This window comes from Colletes latitarsis, chromosome 14 (assembly GCF_051014445.1).
Source record: "Colletes latitarsis isolate SP2378_abdomen chromosome 14, iyColLati1, whole genome shotgun sequence".
NCBI classification, from domain to species: Eukaryota; Metazoa; Arthropoda; class Insecta; order Hymenoptera; family Colletidae; genus Colletes; species Colletes latitarsis.
Genome location: NC_135147.1, coordinates 29,884,582 through 29,902,794, shown reverse-complemented (window position 1 = coordinate 29,902,794; position 18,213 = coordinate 29,884,582). Strand labels below are relative to the sequence as shown.

General features: G+C 44.8%; 1 protein-coding gene across 3 annotated transcripts in view; it reads right to left on the bottom strand.

Moving 5' to 3' along the window:
- Positions 1-16,674: 16,674 nt before the first annotated feature.
- So (SIX homeobox 1 protein sine oculis) overlaps positions 16,675-18,213 on the bottom strand; it is a 30,018-nt gene continuing 28,479 nt past the window's right edge. For all 3 annotated transcript variants that reach the window (XM_076781416.1, XM_076781418.1, XM_076781417.1), the window contains exon 5: positions 16,675-17,088. In XM_076781416.1, the coding sequence (XP_076637531.1) occupies positions 16,804-17,088 (285 nt within the window). In that variant the 3' untranslated portion in view covers positions 16,675-16,803. The remainder of the gene's footprint in view (positions 17,089-18,213) is intronic.

Genomic DNA, 18,213 nt, shown 5'->3' with positions numbered 1-18,213 from the left:
GGTGGAGGGTTGGGGACAAGTTAAAGTATTAAGTAGCCGTCGCTGCGTCCGCTGTCAGTCTCCGCTCTAATTAATCGTAATTGACGGCCGCGCGAAGCCTCGCACATTGCTCGCAGCGTGCACTGCACTCCTCCTCGTTGCACACACCGTGTCGTGCTGCATAATCGTTCCGAACCTCTTCCGTTCCACGCTCAAATCTGCCCGTGAACCACGCCGACTTCACCCACCGACTCCCCACCGATCAAGGACCTCGACGAACGCTTCCTATACCATCGTCTTGGCGATGGTTCGTTATCCGGGTCTTGTCTCAGATTGAGTTGCCTAAAAAAAGACAAAAATAAACGTTATTCGGAAAAGATAGATCCAAGAAGAAACGTGTTTACCTATCGAGTTATGAAACTCTAGCAACTAGGGTTGATTCTTCAGAAATAGAATGATCCTATGAAACCACTAGACCAAATAAGACCTCAAGGTACAAAGTTCTGGCAAAAATACGATAGACCTACGTTAGACCTATAGGGCTGCGTCAGTCGTTCGTGATCGACACAAATGTTTCAGTTACCGCGGCGTTAATTTGTCAAGGCACGACATTCTGCAAAAGTTAATTCGAAAGTGAGGCCGTCGCAGGAAACTTGTCCAAGTATAATGACGAGAAATCCTAGATGCCAAGGGAACGCGATCGTCGACTTGGCAGTACGTAGCACGAAGTTTCCGCGGTAGGATTAATATTTTGCCAAACGCCAGTCATCCGGTCGACATGGCAGATTCTAGAGGCAGCACGGCTGAAGATAGACCAGGATTACGTAACTTTGTGCCCAATTTGCATGATTAGTTCACCCATTTTTCTTCGCGACTCGGCCGGTTCACACCAACGGTCCACGCGCTAGATACTGGATTCTCACGGTACGTACGCCAATTGGAGTCAACTCATCTAAATACTCGGACTGCCCACCATTTGACGAAGCGCGAGGCGAGGAGGCCCATTATGTAACCAACGTGGACAATTTTGCCCCGCATTCGCCAATTGTCCCGATCCTCGTTTCTCGGGCCCCGTGCTTTCGGAACTGCTTCCATTACCGGCGATGTCCCACTTTGGACGATCACCCCTCCGTGAGCTTGTTAATTCTCGCCATTGGAAGTTCTTACTCCCTCGTTCGTACAATTTTTATCCTACAAGGCGTTCCCAAAGTCTCAAAGGCTTCACAAACTAGGTACCATAGTTGATACGAGTATGAAACCAGTGATCGGGTGCACCTTGCCTCTATAAGCAATAACAATAGGCTCGGAGCATTGTCTACCTTGGTTACATATTATATTCTTAATTCAATTTTACAACCTCACTTTACTTTTATTATTTATCTTTTCGAGGCCATAGCGATACCGCGAAATCACATTGAGCAATCGATGATCGCGAATCGTGGCTTTCAGAAGCAATCTGCGCTCGATAAGCAGCGCGAGAAAGATCTTAGAACCGTAGGACAGACGAGGGGGGGAGCGGAACCGCGCGGAGTACGATTTCAGTGGTCTGCGTAGCAATAGGCTCAAGCTTGAATTGCTTCACACGCGTCGCCAAAGGTTTCGAATCGTTTTAACCCTTTGACTGCGAAATACTCGTACAGTATGATCGCTTAAAATGTCTACACGCGATTATTTCTCTGACTATAGGGTTTCCCAATAAGAATTAAACTATTCCATGAAGCCCGTGACTGTATACTACAATGTTTGCTTAATATCTATTAAAAGTCTCCACTTGCCAGTCTGTTCCAAGCATTAAACCCGAAGAACGTCCGCACGCAGTCAAACCGAGTCAAACAGTTTGAAAATTAGCGTCGGGGAGAGGCTACGAAGTTGCATCGTCGTACATGTGCGATCCGCCGGCGCCCAGCGTTCGTCTCGCGTTAATACGCACCTGTGAAACAGCGCACACACACACGCATGCATGCACTCGCACAATGACAGAACCTTTCCAGTTGCGCGCGCGTTTCGTAAGCGACGAAACGGAGCTTCAACGTAATGATATGGTTTTCGGTTTCCGTATTGAAACACGATTCTCAGTGGGGTAGGTCGGGTGAGTTGAGTGTGTGTGTGTGTGTGTACGCGCACATGTCTACACGGGTAAATGTACGTGTGCGTACGTGTAGATACGTGTGCACATGCGGGCGGCATGATGTGGTTGGCCGTGGCTCGTGTCGAAACTGGTGAACGCGCGCGTAATTTGTCGTAGGAAAACAACGTCCTTCAGCCGTCGTGACGGAGATTCTGAATGGACCACTGCCCAGTGTCACCGGAGAATCCATTTGTTCGCGCGTACTTATACTCCGCGACGTGGCTTCCTACGCGGGGGGACACGTTACGCATGGCGAAAGTGATTCTTCTTCAGGATTCTAATTAACGATTCAATAGAAGAAGAGATCTCTGAAGAAAACGCGCCGACAGGGGACATAATATGAAAGAGAACAATAAAAATCTTTTATAGCATTCGTTGCAAACAAGCTTGATCTAACGATTTAGAAATAAGTTCGATGGTTTCCAACAGGTACGGTTCCAAATGCTTCTAATCCAAAACATCATTTCGCATCGTGAAATGACATCGACTTACAGTGGGTGTAGAACATACCGAGGGTTTTACGTTTTGCATGGCACGTACAGTTTTACAACGTTGACATGGACTCGAAAGCTTCCGGGTATAAAGTTGCATCCAACGGTATGCACATATACCTTGGTAACATTGTAGCTAGATTCATCAAAACCGAGACTAGACGCTGATATATTGAGACGTATCCCTTATGACATCAACAATAGTTTACACGTTTATTTACGCAGGAGGACATTAGGATCGACAAGAATTTCATTTCAACAAAGTTTGATAGGCAATCTCGTACATCGTCGTCGCGTTACAAAGTTGTCCTTTCTACGACACCGCTCGCAACGGTGAAGCTGCGGCTGACCGTTGCACCACTTAATTTCTGTCTAGAGTTACAAGCAACCAACGATCGACTCTGTACTCGTTCACCTGACACTTTAACTCATATATATTCACCTTCCATTACTTCGTTTCGTTCCATTAGAAACGCTTCTCCTTCTTCCTGGTGTTAATATACATCGTGCAACTTTATTTCGTTAAAAAAGTTCATGAGCTACTAAATGCCTGCGGTCGACAGTTTGAGAAACACTGCGTCAGAGGGTGGAACACCGAGGAAAACAATGGTTTCGCCATTATACGTGGGAAGTGCTCGATACAACGTTCGAACGAACCCCGAAGTGTCTCTTAAAATAGACGCGTCTCGGATTTACACGACTCGCGAAGGTGCCAAGTTGCGTTTGTAATCCAATGTAATCGCACAACGGAGGAGGGTTACGAGTTATCATAACGAAGTTATGTTCGCGTTGCCGACTCGTAATCCCATAAATTCCACCCTAGGAACCTCGTTTGCCCGTAGATCCCCTCTAACCAGGACCTAACTCCCGTAACATTCCCCCCGCGACCGCGCGGTTTCATTGGACGACCGACTGGCCAATCATCTGCACGAAATTCCATGGTGTCATTGCGCCAAAAGGGGACGAGATCTTCGACATATGTCTGGTGGGTCGGAATCGGGCAGAGGGATTTCTATGAAACGATTGAGAGGGTTGAATGAAATTAGGGGCAGATACCGTCGTAATTCCGTCCACAACGATACCATAGGGAATTCAGAGAATCGTGTTTACGTGTCTTACAGGGGACCTAATCGAATGCACGATTGTCTGGATACGATCCAGTTTTAATGTAATTAATATTACCTGATGAGATACGTTTAGACAGTCTCTGATGTTTCAGTATTTGTTTAGGCGCGATGGTAAAGCCTCCTAGGTTCGTCTTGCGAATGCACGCACTTACGTCACCGGTCGTAAAAGTGTTAATTACTATTATTGGCCATTCCAAACAACATTTCCACTAATTCCTAACTTTATACCGACACGCGACTCGTCCCCGGTGGAGCAGACGACTCCCACAACGAAGCCAAGCTCTTGGAAGCTCGGGTATTCAACTTTTCTCGATAGACTGGAACCGTTGAAACAGTTTACGAGTCCCCTGACGTATCGCGTCATCAACGAGCATAGATCAAGTCCCATGGTGTTCTGTACACGGGGGCGATCCCCCCCGCTATCTCCTCCGCGTATCGGCACGTAGAAACTCGATTCATAAACGTTGAACACGAGCCGGCTGTTTAGCCCGCTCTGGGGCCCCATTGTTGCCGATCGGACCGGTCGTATCGGTGACAGTTTTAGGTGACGTCGATAGCACGACGAAATCCTCTATGACGTACCGTGGCACGCAGGCCATACACGAGAGAGACTCGTTCGAGCGTTCTATCTTCGATACCATCGGTAGTTACTTAGCACTTCTCTGACGCGCTCGTTCGATCGTTATCGCTGCTTGCGAACCGGCCCTGCCCCCCTCCTTGGCCCGTTAAATTTATTGCGGGCCCTTGTGGAAAAGAGGCTGACGGCCCATCTGCATCTACCTCCTCGCCCCTTCCCCTTCTCTGCCCCCTACACGGTCCCACCCAACCCTATAGCCCGACATACTCCGCGTATTTTCGACGGATTTCAATTTCGCGCGGCCCCGTTTCCACGCCGCGAATGTAATTTCTTAATGGCGCAATTTCACGTGATCGTTGATTTCGATTTAAGAGCTCCTTTTCCGTGAATCGTCGTCCAGTGATTGGGCCTCGACCGCTCCGAGAAGCGATACCCTTTTATGCTTTTTTAGAGAAGACAACGACCCGGCCGGATATAATCAGGGCGATTTACATTTTTGTATATTAACGTGCGAGTGATCGGGAGTTCGCGTACAGGCAGTGTTTCTCAAACAATTGGACCCCAACATCTGCATTTCTAGTATACTTTGAGGATTAGGCTTCGAGAGATTAAATCACGATCGCAAAAGGGTGCGATCCAGCGATTCTAGACTAAATAGACATTTATGGGAAGTATAGTTTCCTATGAACGTAGACCATCTGTTCTCGCCCGCTCGATGGAACAGCAAAATATCTAAACAAGAAGATTGCATCGAAAAGGGAAAGCGTACAAGACATAACCTGCAATTTTCTCTATTAGAAAGATCGACGATCGTCGTGTTTCTCTGTGCTGGCGCGCGCAACGAATCGTTGATGTCGGTTTTTTCCTCCCGAGGGAAAAATAAAAATAACCTTGTCACCTTTTGCCACAGTGTCCTTTTCTTGCACGACGCGGGTGCACGTTCCGCGAACTCGCGAATTATGAATATGATTATCTCGGACGGGCTCTTGACGGGAAGCCAGACCTGTCCCAGAGGTGTCACCTTACATCCTCCCCCTCCTCCGTGGTGTCGACGCTCCTAGGCCCCCTCGTGCTGCTCTCCCGTCCTGACTCGGCGCGTGACGTCGCTTCTCGTAACCGAATCTCGTAAATAATTGGATCTCGACACGCCTCGCTTTTCTTCCGATCGCTTCTCTATCCTCTCCTCCCCTGGGATAACACATTTCTATTCTTGTTTTCCTCTCGGCAGTCGGCGTAGAGTAAATACTAGAAACAAGTTGCTCGCAGGGCTTGATGGTTTCAAACCATCTTACAAAAGTCCTGGCCAAAGCTCCTACGGGAAACCTGCAAGTTGAATTTTGTCCAAGTTAAAGTTGTTGCGTCGACACTCGTATAGATTCTATAACCGTTAAAATCTATACAGTGTAAATATATGTTATAGATATTTTGAAAAGGTAATCTATTTCCTACGAAGATTGCCCGGGGTTCGATCAGCTGGGTTAAACAAGTCTGCAGGATGTCAGTGGGCAACAAAAGAGTAAAAATAAAACGTGGTACAAAAGGTAGCCAATAAAAGGTAGCGTCCCTCCGGTAGAAAACGGACTAGGGTAGAGAGATAACTGAGAGCAAGGGGGAGGAGGGGATCCACGAAGGGACACGCGTGATCGTGGCCCTCCGTACACGCAGTTATGGGCACGCTTAAAGGGCCCGACTGCGTGTGGGTCCGCGGATACGAGGACGTGTGGATGTCCAGGCGGGGCCCTGGCCCCGTTGTAACCCGACACCAACAGCTCTGCCCCCTCCTCTCGCAAGCAGCACAGTGCGTCAAGCCCCCTCGGCCCGTTCGTTCATTCGTTCGCTCGTATCCTGACGACCCAAAACTAAATCATAACCGTATTATGTGGTCCGACAATAGGCCCGCTCGCTATACAGCGAGAAGCCGCCTCTAATCCGCCACACCGTCGACGTCTTGCTCCCGATGCTCCCATCTTTTGCTTCCTCCCTGTCTGCTTTTTTTTTCTCTCTGGCTTCGCTTCCCTTCCTGATCGTCCCCTCGTTTCCCTCGTTTTCTTTTTATTGTTCGCGCGCGGACCATTGTTTTATCGTCCGCGCTCCTCGTCGCTTCGATGCTCACTTTCTTCCTCGGGCCCCGTTCTGGGAAATTTTCAATTTTTAAGCTAGCATTTACTTGATCCTTTTCTAATCGACTACGAAGCGCCGTCCTCCCGTATTTACCTTCTCCGTGCAAGCAAGAGGCCCCTCTCGAGCCGGCCGGGGTCCGGTCCCCGAAAGAAAGGGACCGGGGTCGACTCCGAATTAAGCTATCTGACAAATAGCCCGGCGAGTAAAGACCATGGTAGGTCGGAAAAGAAATCTAGCTCGTTCGTAGCGCGAAACCTGCCCACCTACGATTTTCTAGAAAGATCCACCGTACCTGTAGATTCTATGAAGTCCGCGCAGGCGGGAGGGGGTCGCGATTTATCTCGACCTCGGAGCCCCGGGGTCCTGCGGGCGCACCGGCTCGCCTCGCGGTAAAACGTCGGGGACGGAATTTAAATTTCACAAATTAGTCCGTCCATTACACCCTCGGTGCAATCGGGTCGGCTGATCTCGAAGACCATCCCCACCCGTGAATCCGGGCCCGTCTCCTCCCCGCCCTGTCCCCTCTCCTCCCCGTCCGTTTTCTCCGTTCCTCTTCCTCCGTCGGTCCACACGAGCTGGACCGCGGTTCCTGGAAAGCGTGGGTGCCTCTTCCAGGCAGACAGGATCAGGATCTGGGCCCCCACAAATCATAACGCGGGTGCACTGGAGATCCTGGACAGAGATCTCCTGGACTCTTACCTCCTCCTCTCGGTTCTTTCTTTCCTCAACGGCTCGATAGTCTTTTCCCGTGCTCCCGAAATCGCCGGATTCGTTCCTGAAGCGTCTCGGATACTTCCGGACGGACATTGGACGCGGACGTCACGACCTTAAAAGGGGGGAGTCTCGAGTAAGAAGATTAAAGTTAAATGCTTCTAAAACCTATTTTAAATGTACACCTAAGAGTTGCGTTGGTATTTTGATGTCGTAAACTTAAATAGTAATTCTCTTCGGTGATGTGGCCACTGTTGGCGCATCGTATCTACAACAAACAGCAACAATTAACAAATGTTCTTAAAGTAATTGAAGGGGTATAACTAAGCGCAACTAGCGAGTACTTTGAATCAGATTCGTGGTCACGGAACTCGCGTAACTTGGAGTTATTAAAAAGATTGGAACGTTAATAGGCACATTCGGTCGTTGGAAAAATCAGTGAAACTGAAAGCCATAAATAAGGCAGTTTGTACAGCAATTAATATGACAAGTCGTTAGGAAAAACTGACCCACTTCCGTGAACATTGCTCGACGCAAATGACTGCGAGCTCGAATCGGTTATCGTTTTTCTTTACGATCCGCATAATTTCGGCCGCGTCATTCTAACTCTATCAACGCCTCGTTGTAGCTGACCAAATATTCCAAGTCTATTCGATACTGTCGCGTGTAAATGTTACCATTAGAAACCGATACTGTTCGACGTAGCAAAATATACATATCCCTTTATCGGTACTGCATACCGGTGCTCGCTGCAACTCAGATCCGGGGATACAGTCTCGTAAACAAACGTATCGCACGCACGCTGAGAACGTGGACGTTTCTAGTAAAAGACCGAGTTTCTGAAAGGGAAAGATGCTAAATTAATAATGATTATAGTAGATCGAGAGTCGTTTGTATGTTTGACAACTTCGAATATCACCTTAGAAAATTTCATCAAGTTCATTCTTGATCAGTTTTAGTATATCCAAGTAGAAATATTTCTATTAAAAATTCGCGTACGGTAGAACAAAGTCTACGAAACGAGTTTGAAGCTGGTGATTGACCCGTTTAAGATGACGGCCGGTTTCGGAGGACCGTGTCCCCGGGTGTTTATCCATAGATCCAAGACGCGCAGCGATTCTAGATCTTCCAGCGACCCGCGTGTATGCAGCGCGGCCCGCTATCGAGCACTCAGGAAGAGAAACAGAAAGAGGGATCGGTCAGGCGCGTATAGGTGGTGGAGGGCTCTTCGTGGCCGTTTCTAATGGGCAAGGATTTCCTTACACACAAAAGCCAGCGAGGAGAGTGACTGATCGTCGCGGGCGCCGCGAATAAATTACGTGGCAGCCTATGCGGCTGCATAAATTAATTTCAGCCGGTCTGCCCATAAATATTCCCCCCTTCGAAATCATTCTCTCACTCCTCGACGCTCGTCTAAGCGCGCCGTGGAGCGACGTTGCCCCCCTCGCGTTCGTAATTTACGTCGATACGCCCTGTAAATAGCCGTGTCTCGCGCCCGATCGTGTCTATAGATCCGCGATCGATCCTCGCAGGGGGGGAATATCGATACCGATCGACGCGATTTCCATCGCCACCCAAATATCTACATATATTTAATTTTAAATATAATTACTCTGTATTAATCCACCCATGCTTGCAATTAATATATTAAAATACTTGAAACGTAATTTCAAATGTGTCTAACGTCTAATTTCTGCATCCCCTAAAAATAGCTTACATTATACCGAGCGTCGAATAAATAAACTATCGACTGAACTCGCTAGATATATAGATTACACTCGAATCACGAATTCTACAATAAATTCTCGACGCAAAAACATTCCAACTGTCGTGTCTAGCCTTCTCCAAATATTCAAAGATCTTCTCCGACGTTCCTTGGCGCGTACGCCAGATCGTCTGGGCGTTCCATCCATTATCGGATCTATTATTTTTGCCCGTTTTACGGCATCGATCGTGAACTAGGCGCGCTCTTTGCCGCGGTGGAAGAATATAATTTCAACGTAGATTCGCCGACGAAAACGGGCGTCATTAATTTCCGCGTAACGATTCGCAGGGTGGCGGAACGCGAAGCTATTGTTAGCGGACAGATGCGGCCGTTGGGGGCCGGTGGTGCATTGCAATTCACCTTCGTCGTTCGTGCTTGAATGCGCCGTCATTATCGGCGCGTAATGACTGCATTGTAACGCCGTCAAACTTATTATCCGCTTTATTCGGTAACACGGTACAATAAAGCGTCGCTCCGAACAACCAACCGCGTTCAACGGTTCGCATTTTCCGAACTTATTCGCCATTTTATTCCGCCTATCGTTACCGGTGCACCTGCTTGTCCTCTACCAACGAGTTTTCCAATAAAAAATTCTAAAAATACAGTGTCAAATAATTTCTAAATTTTCTCCCTCGAACAAAATATTTACTGAAAAATGCATCTCGTTTATCGAATCCTCTGGGTCTTTTCTGAATTAGAAATTAATCGAAATGGCAATCGAAGAGGGTGGAAATTGTTTTGTGCGGTATCACTGGCCTATATAGACATTGAATCCGACGAGCTGCATAAAAGAGCGAAACCGTTTGTGAAGAGGGTCCGTTCAGGGGCGCACCGTCAAGTAGCATCTTGACACGGGGCACACAATGGCTACTTGTTAGCTCACTGCGTCAACAGAGAAAGGAAAACGACACCCGACGGGGCCAGATTCCGGCTTTTCATCGTCCAAATACACTTGTCCCGAATGGAAACTCTCCTCTACATTCCAATTTTAACACGACCGTTAAGGTAAACGTATACAGGGTGTTCGATCACCACTGGGAAAAATTTTAATGGGGAATTCTACACCCTGTATACAATATACAAATAACTTGGCCAGCGTAAAGCACCCAAAAGCCAGTATATATACTACAAATATTGTGCACAATGGTATTTACTGCATTATATATTAATATTATCAAGTGAATAACTTGTTAGTTTCAATAATTACTGAGAAAAACACAAGTAGTTTCCACACTCGGATAAACTTAACACGACAAATCGCCAATTAACCGAACGGGTGGTTATTTTCGTATAGTGGAACGCCCGTCAAGATGTGTTTTCCTTTTTTGCCGAGTACCACTGATAGTTTCCATGTATAGAGTCGCGTATATTTCGACACTCACACAGACAGGATGGAAGCAGACCCACGGTGGTATATACCTCTGTGGGGTCCGAGCTTAACTTTACGATCTCTTGAAATCCCTTCGGGGCTTATGGGTCCCACTACGAGGCTAATAGAACCGAAATTATAACAGGCCGATGAGCATGCGTCGACTGCTCTTATTCCGCCCGGCTGACGGATCGAGGAAAAGACGTCGGAAGGTGGACGGGGGGAACAGTGTTGTTCGACGGTCCAGGGAGCCGATTAAAGGATCTTTGGATACTTTTTAAGATCTAAAATCAGCCTCCTCGAATCTCGGAAAGCCAAACGCGTCGGTAGCAACTCAATTTTTATAGTAGACAAAAATAGAGCCTCGTAAATTGCTCTTGGAGAGTCGAGTTCTAATAAACAAACTTCGTTCCTTTTAATATTTAAGACTTGTAACTTGTTTTTCGAAAGAGAAGCTGAAGAGATATGCCTTCGCTAATAGAAACTGCAATTTTGCAAACAGTATTGGTTCCATTTTACGTAACATTTTCTAAGAAGTTGTCGATAATTTGCGTTTGCTTTTGCAGTAGGTATAGAGATTGCTTTGTTACTGTTTGCACTGTTAATTTCGGTAGATGATTCTGCGATAGGGCAGACAAGAGACGTATTGGGCACAAAGAAATCGGGTCACGTGGAAGAGCCAGATGCTCTTTTTCAGGATCGTAGGCGATCCCGAGGGTAGACGAAGGTTCTATATCTGACAATGTTGCGCGCTCGAACCGGCAAGTATCGGCACAAAGACGGGGCCCGACTTTATCTGTCATCGGCGATCGCTGATAGAGCTAATAGAACTGGACCGATGCTCGTTTTGAAATAATTACTGACTCTTATCGGTCAACGATCTTTCCGAGCTGTTGCAGGTAGTTTCGTAAACAGAACTCCTTTATCCCTGAAACCGAACCGACTTACTTGACAATTCTGGTTAAACAAAACTGTGTTTTATGCAAGGTAATAATTTTACACGTTATCTATAGAAAATTAATTCTCAAACGTCCTACCATTTTAATCCTTTTCTCTTAATACGATTAGTCTATCGGTGGCAGGCAACTCCAGGGTGTTTTTTCTTGGATTTCTGGGCAAACGTGGCTTTGAATGGGAACAATAATGAATAAATCTGTTAGTTGTCAGTGATGCATGAACTAGTTAAATAAAATTAGATTTTATGTTTTACTTACCGAGATACACCATAAATGTTGAATATTACTCTGTCTTCAGCTATAATCTTCCTTCAACTGTGAACGATACCATTTTTAAGGTTCTACTCTTTCTTTTCCGTTTATTTTTCAATTACTTGCCCCATCTTGGGTTCACATGTTACTCTCAGAAAATTTAATTTCTATATTTGTGAATGATCAATCCAAAAGGAAGACGTTTTCTCGTGGCAAAGGATCCAACCGGTTGCGGGATAACGTGTAAGGAGTCACGCACGTGAACGTATATAATATTTTCCTTTTATTACTTTAAATAACATCAACTTTACTCGATTACAGTTCGATCGTACATCGTGATCTTCTTACTTGTCTATCATGCCACCCCTTCTTTCGTTTCGTCTTCATTCACACACATACGCGATAATACCAATCTCTCACTCTCACTCTTTTTCTATCGTTCACTCTTTGCTTCTCTTAGCAATTTGTCTTAGTTAGTTGTGCAACGTTAGGCTTGTCCGTTAAAATACACGAATGAGAAGTACTTGGGGAAGAACTCTCAGTTATTAATAATCGTCCTTGCTTAGTGAGACACTTTTATCGTATAATTGTGTGTTTGTGTGTGACTCTACGTGTGCCTCCTCTATTATCATTCCTTTAGCGCGTTTCCTTTGTTTGCGATACTCTTCATTCTAATCGTAAATCGCTGCGAATATTGTGTATTCGACTGTCCGAGTACTCGAATACCGTTCTGGTTAGACAATTTGTGCAAACGTGGATAAATTTTTAAGCGAAATTTATAGTTGATCGATGGCTATGGAACTTGTAATTTATTCATTTCATTGGATAATTAAACTTTCACTGTGGGCGTTCCATGTTTTCCTTGCTCGGTTAGCAATATGTTTCGAGTGATAACAATGATTAAATGTTGATCAGGAGTTTGAGTATGTTCACATCTACGTTGCTCGTATTCAGTAAATCGAAATAAATGAAAATAAAACAAATGATTGATCCTCCATAAAAGTTGATTGTATAAAACGAGATAAAAAGACTGCTCAGAAACCTAGTTAAGAAATATAATTGATTCGAACACGATATTGCTCGCGTGTAGAAAAGCTTGTATAACGTATCGAACGATGTGTCTGTCAAGGAAGAAATAGTAGATCGAAATGAAAAAAAAAAAAAAATCTCGATCGAATGTTCGACGCTGTGCTCGGAGAGCAAACGATTTGCTTGTTTTCTCTCAGTGTTAAACAAACGTTCCAAGAGAGAAACGTACAGTTTTCGAAACATGCGTGTTTTCAATCCGCGCTTGTGTGCATTTTTTGCCAGAACCCGCGCGCGTGCAGCCCGTTGGCGAAGAGTACGTGTATACTGTGGCGTACAAAGCATAGATTGTGCGTGAATCGAAACATTTTGGCTCGCGATCGTCGACGAATTGCGAGTGTCTCGTAGAGAACGTCGATACCGAGAAACACTGCGACGGGCTATCCAATTTTCGTCTTTTTTAAATCACTGCTGTTTTATATATACATTCAGTGTGTAAATTACTTAAAAAACAGTGTATACTAGAGGTTCCCAACCGTTTTAGTTTCACGGATCTCTCGATAATACTTTTACTGGCGCCCCTGTTGCATCGTCGATACTTTAACGATGCTCTTAGAGCTTTGACGATACTTTCACTGAGCTCTCAGTGACTCGATAATACTTTCATTGAGCTATTAACGACTTGACAATACTTTCACCGAGCTCTTAGTGACTTGACAATAATTTTAGGGGCTTCTTAATACGTGGACAATATTTTTTAGCGACCTTAGAGCATGGACAATATTTTATGGGTGCTCTTAGTACTTTGACGATATGTACCTTTACCGAGCTCACACTGACTCCATTCTTGTGAAAATGAAATGGTATTTGACCCAGGTATTGCTGATAAACTAATCAATAAGACAAATTGTAATATTTATAGCTGTCACGATGCTCAGTTTGGGAACCTCTGCATTATTTCATAGTTCTCTAGTTTAGAGGTATAAAAGAATTGGTAATTTTGTAGGATGAAAATTAAATAGGTAACTAGAATTAAAATTTATGATATAAAAATTGTCCAGCCTGGCAGAAACCACCAGTCGTGGCTTTCTCGTATACCGATTGGCGCGAACTTCCGGTGCTGCTAAGAGTCTCAGATGTGAATTCTGTACAAAAGCGCCTCTATCGTCTTTCTTTCATGTTCTTTGCTAGTTAGCCCCCCCCCCCCCCCCAAGAAACAGGCAAAATTCTTGCCTAGTTAACAATTTCGAACAATGACTTGTTTGACGTTTCGATTAATCATAATTTTGTAGGCCTTTGTACAATTAAAACTACCTAAAGCAACCTAATTCGATCGAGTCTCGTTCGTTCACCCTATTTCGTATACTTCCTCTATGTACATTTTGCCTTTTCGTCGGATAAAACGATAAAAAAATGTGTTATCTTGTTGGAATAAAATTTTGCCCATCTCTGGTATCCTCCACTTCTCGCCCCCTTTTCTCTAGCTTACCCTGTTTCGTCCCGAGGACTATTTCTAAAGGGAAAAATCCTTTCCCTCCTCCAGTGTCCTAGATAAGAATCTTACAAGGCAATGTCGCAGCGAACGGAATACATTCCGGGACATCTGCGCGAGAGATGCCTCTTAAATAGAGAACCGATAACTCTTGCTTTCCTACCCCCTCAAAACTCTATTTGTCACCTCTGGTGCGCGATACCTATATTTCCTGCTGCTTTTTGCCACGTCCTTTCCTCTTTTCAATCATTCTTCTCTCTTTCTCTCTCTCTCTCTCTCTCTCTCTCTCTCTCTTTTTTCTCTAGCACTCTGGTCACACTTTTCTCTAACACTCCCGTTTCACGTTTTTACGTTTATGTACAGACTGCGAACTGCGATTAAATGATACCTTACGGGCTAACTTATGCTACGACAGTGTTTATCTTATACCGGGTGCTCGAGAAATCAACGGATTACTTCAAGATACTCTTCGAATGGCGATTTTGGACGTCCCTGTACAGATCATTCGAGGATTTCAGGCGAGGAAAGCGAAGGAACAAATTTTAGAAACGTTATGTACTGCAACAAGTTCTAAAGAACGTACTCGAGTGGAGAGTTGTTAATTCGATTATGTGATTTGTAATTCTGATCGATAGTAATGTCTTACCGCTAAAATTGAACTACCAGCACTGCTGGCATAACAACTAAGGATGCTCTAACTCGATTGTCTAGTCGTTGATCATTAGAAATGATATTAATAAGAACACATAAATTACATATGGTGATTTAAATGGCATATAAATTGATTTGAACATTTTGACCATCTCTGGATCAAACTATTCAGTCTGAAAAGGTGTTGCTGATTCTATTCGCGATGCAGAGATTGGCACCAAGCAATTGGTTGGCAGGAAACAGCTGCTCCGCCTACTACGCGTCGCTTCGAGTTAATTTGCATAGCGTTCAAATCCGCGCGTCTCTTTTCCGTTCGCGAAACGATCGAAACCAATTTTCACCAAGAAATTGATCAAGAGGCGTATTCGTTTTGAACTAAAGCCAACTATCGTGGAAACTCAGGCAAACTCTCGAACAGTCTGTACAGAAGTTGGTAGACGAAGGGTTTCGTGCGATATACATATATCGACGTTATTCGAGCAATTCGATACCAAAGTATTTGACGGTAAGTATCGATATTCGATGCCAATATAAAAAAATAACAAACAAATTCCAATTAATATGGAACGGGCAATAATGATAAATTCCTATAATAAGTATTTTTGGGTTGGTTATCAATATTAATTATGAATGTATCGGTACCAAAAAATGCTACCAAGTACGTGCTTGCACGTGATTAATAAATATCGACGTTTATTATCTGGTATCGATACCATCGACGCATATAATTAATAAATATAATTACCAACACGGTGATCGCCGGTCTCGAATGATTGAAATTGAAAATTTTAAGCCCTGGTTGAAAATTAATATCTTTCCCTCGAATATCGAACGTCCCGTTCGGCGAAATTGAATTGCCATTCGCGTGCACCCGGCGCTCGCCTAATACAAACGAGATTAACTTAATCTTCTCTCGAATGCGCGTGTATATGTGTGTGTATGTGGGTGTGTGTGTGTGTGTATTATCTACATATGTACACAGGACAAACACAGAAGCGTACGGTGTAAGAAGGTTGTGTGTAAAGAGCGTGTGTGGTTCGTTATAGCGACGTTAATTAATTAGCGGATGGCTTGAGATCTGTACACGCCTCAGGGATCCGCCGTTCATGACTTTGTCTGCTTCTTGGTCGTCTTTCGAACAACGGACTGTGGCTTCCGAGAACTTTCTGGGATCGTCAGTGTCGGCCATCTTGCTTTTACCGTCGATTCTGCGACGTGGGAAGCAACGAGTTTTCATATTAAAATGGCGACTCGAAAGCCATCATTTCTAACGTTAAAAATTTACTAATCGTAGCAATTCTGTAGTTAATATTTTCTAATATTTTTACACGATAAAATTAATTGTAAACGTTTGTACCGCCGCATGCAACGGAAGCTACCAACAGAACTCCGAGGCGTGTACGGTCTTAACCGACTACTGGTAACCGTAAATAACGTATGCGTCTCTTATTCTCAGGGGACCTAGTTACGGGTGTGTGTTAACGCTACTAGATTAGAAGGGGGATGATGGGTTGGTACCGCGAAAAAATAGACACGGCCTGGGGTCGTGTTTCTTGGAAGTGTACGAGCTCTGCCTTGTCGCGCGTAAGGCGATACGCGAAAAGAAAAATGCTAACATGTCTTTTGCTATTTCACCCGGAAGCGTCCTTTTCTCCCTGCTGCCTCAATCTTCCCGTTTCCCAACCGAGCCCCATATACTCTGCCCCGTCTACGACGATCTCCGCCAGCGGCGGTCCTCGGTTTCTACGCGAAAGTCGAGGCAGAACGGTCACTTGGATCAAGATATTTTTCGACATTCTCTTTAAAAACACTCGTCCAACCCCTGTGACCATCGACGGTCCAGGAACCTCGTCGATTCCTTAATTTTCTACCGTAAATTCGATTCGATAAACCCACCGAATACGATCTACCCGAGAAACGTTTCGCTAGGTAGAAAACGTTCTCTAATTACCTAGATATTCCTCCCAGTACGAAAAGCTGGTCCCCTATCGCGGACACAAACGTCTCTCGAGAGGCTCGACGGTAGCTCTGGGAAGGGTAGGGCGAACAGTTTAATTGTTTCAAAGGATAATTCCTTGGCAGATCCTCACGAATCGAAACGAGTTCTCCATTAAGTTTTCTCTTGGTTTCTCTTACCCTGGCTGCCCGGGGCCCAGGGTCACAACGAATGATAATCGCCCAGCACTAGACCACTGTGATAAGTGCTGTGCGACGTGGCCATCCCCATGGCACCCATCCCCTGGTAAGTCCCCATCCCCATGCCGTTCATCGACATGGTGTTCATCGTGTTGACGCCCTGCATCGTGTTGGGCAACATCGTCGATGGACCCATTGGGCTCAGCCCACCCATGGAAGGAGCTATAGCACCCATCTGCATCGTCGTGGCCGTGTGGGGCAGGGACTTTTGGAGGTCCGCCGAGGTTGGCGTACCTATCAGGTAGTCCTACAACAAGAAAAAATACCATCGTTCGAATATCAAAACAGTTTTGTTCCTGTGAAATTTATAACTGGCTTCTATGGGCGTTTGTAAGCTAGGCGGACGACGATCAAGACAAAAGTAAATGGTGTTTTTTTGATACTGTCTGGATGCCATCTACAAGAATATACCGAGAAATGTAGGTCAAATCGATATCAAGAGTAAAATGGTACAAGACTGATTTCTAAACAAGTTCTGATGGCATGTTTAGACAAACGATTAAATTTCTATTTGTTCATTACGAAGTATTCCATTCTACGATTAATTTTGTTCGTGTCTGTCTGCGCCTGACTAAGGCTTGCCCAGGAACCCTTGCCATAAGGCAATTGCGTCTAAACGCAATTTGTGCTTGCCGCAATTGACTCCTATATGAAGTCATTTGCTTAATAAAACCTGTGAGAAACAGATTTAACCATCTGCCATCTAGCGGTACTGCATATAGCAGTGTTTCCCAACGTGGGGCGTTTTCCCCGCAGGGGGCAATTACAAAATCACGTTGCATTCGTCCCCTTTGTCTAAATGATATATAAAAAAAGTTGAGAAACACTGATATTCAGTTATTCATTTCAATGTTCTAGATTAAAGAAAAATATGTCTTTCCTCTCCAACTTACAGATCTCTTTTCACCTCTTAGATACGAGCCATTGTCTAAGAATTATTTCACATGTAGATTTCATAAAAATCGTGTTACGCTAAACCGACGTCCCTTGTTAGAGTCCAAAGCCAACAAGATCGAAATATAACATTAAAGTTCAGTCAACGTGTGTTTCCAAAACATAAATTACAGCATAATAACAGCTATTAAGACTAGAAAACACAAATTGGCCCTCGAGCCAAAATATATTCAACGTGTCTGGTCTAGAGACAGTCTACGTTCACGTAATATTTTGTCTATTTCCGTACTATGGATCGACTCCACGAATCATTATCCCTTATCTCACCTGCGGTATCTCTCTTTATGCCTAGACAGATACTAATACCGTCAAGTGTCCCGCGAACATTGATTATAATTCTGTGCAGAAAATGATAAGTTTAATCAACATTTAAAGGGTTGATCGAGGTCTTTGAGGACCAGAGTGGCTCGAGAAAGAG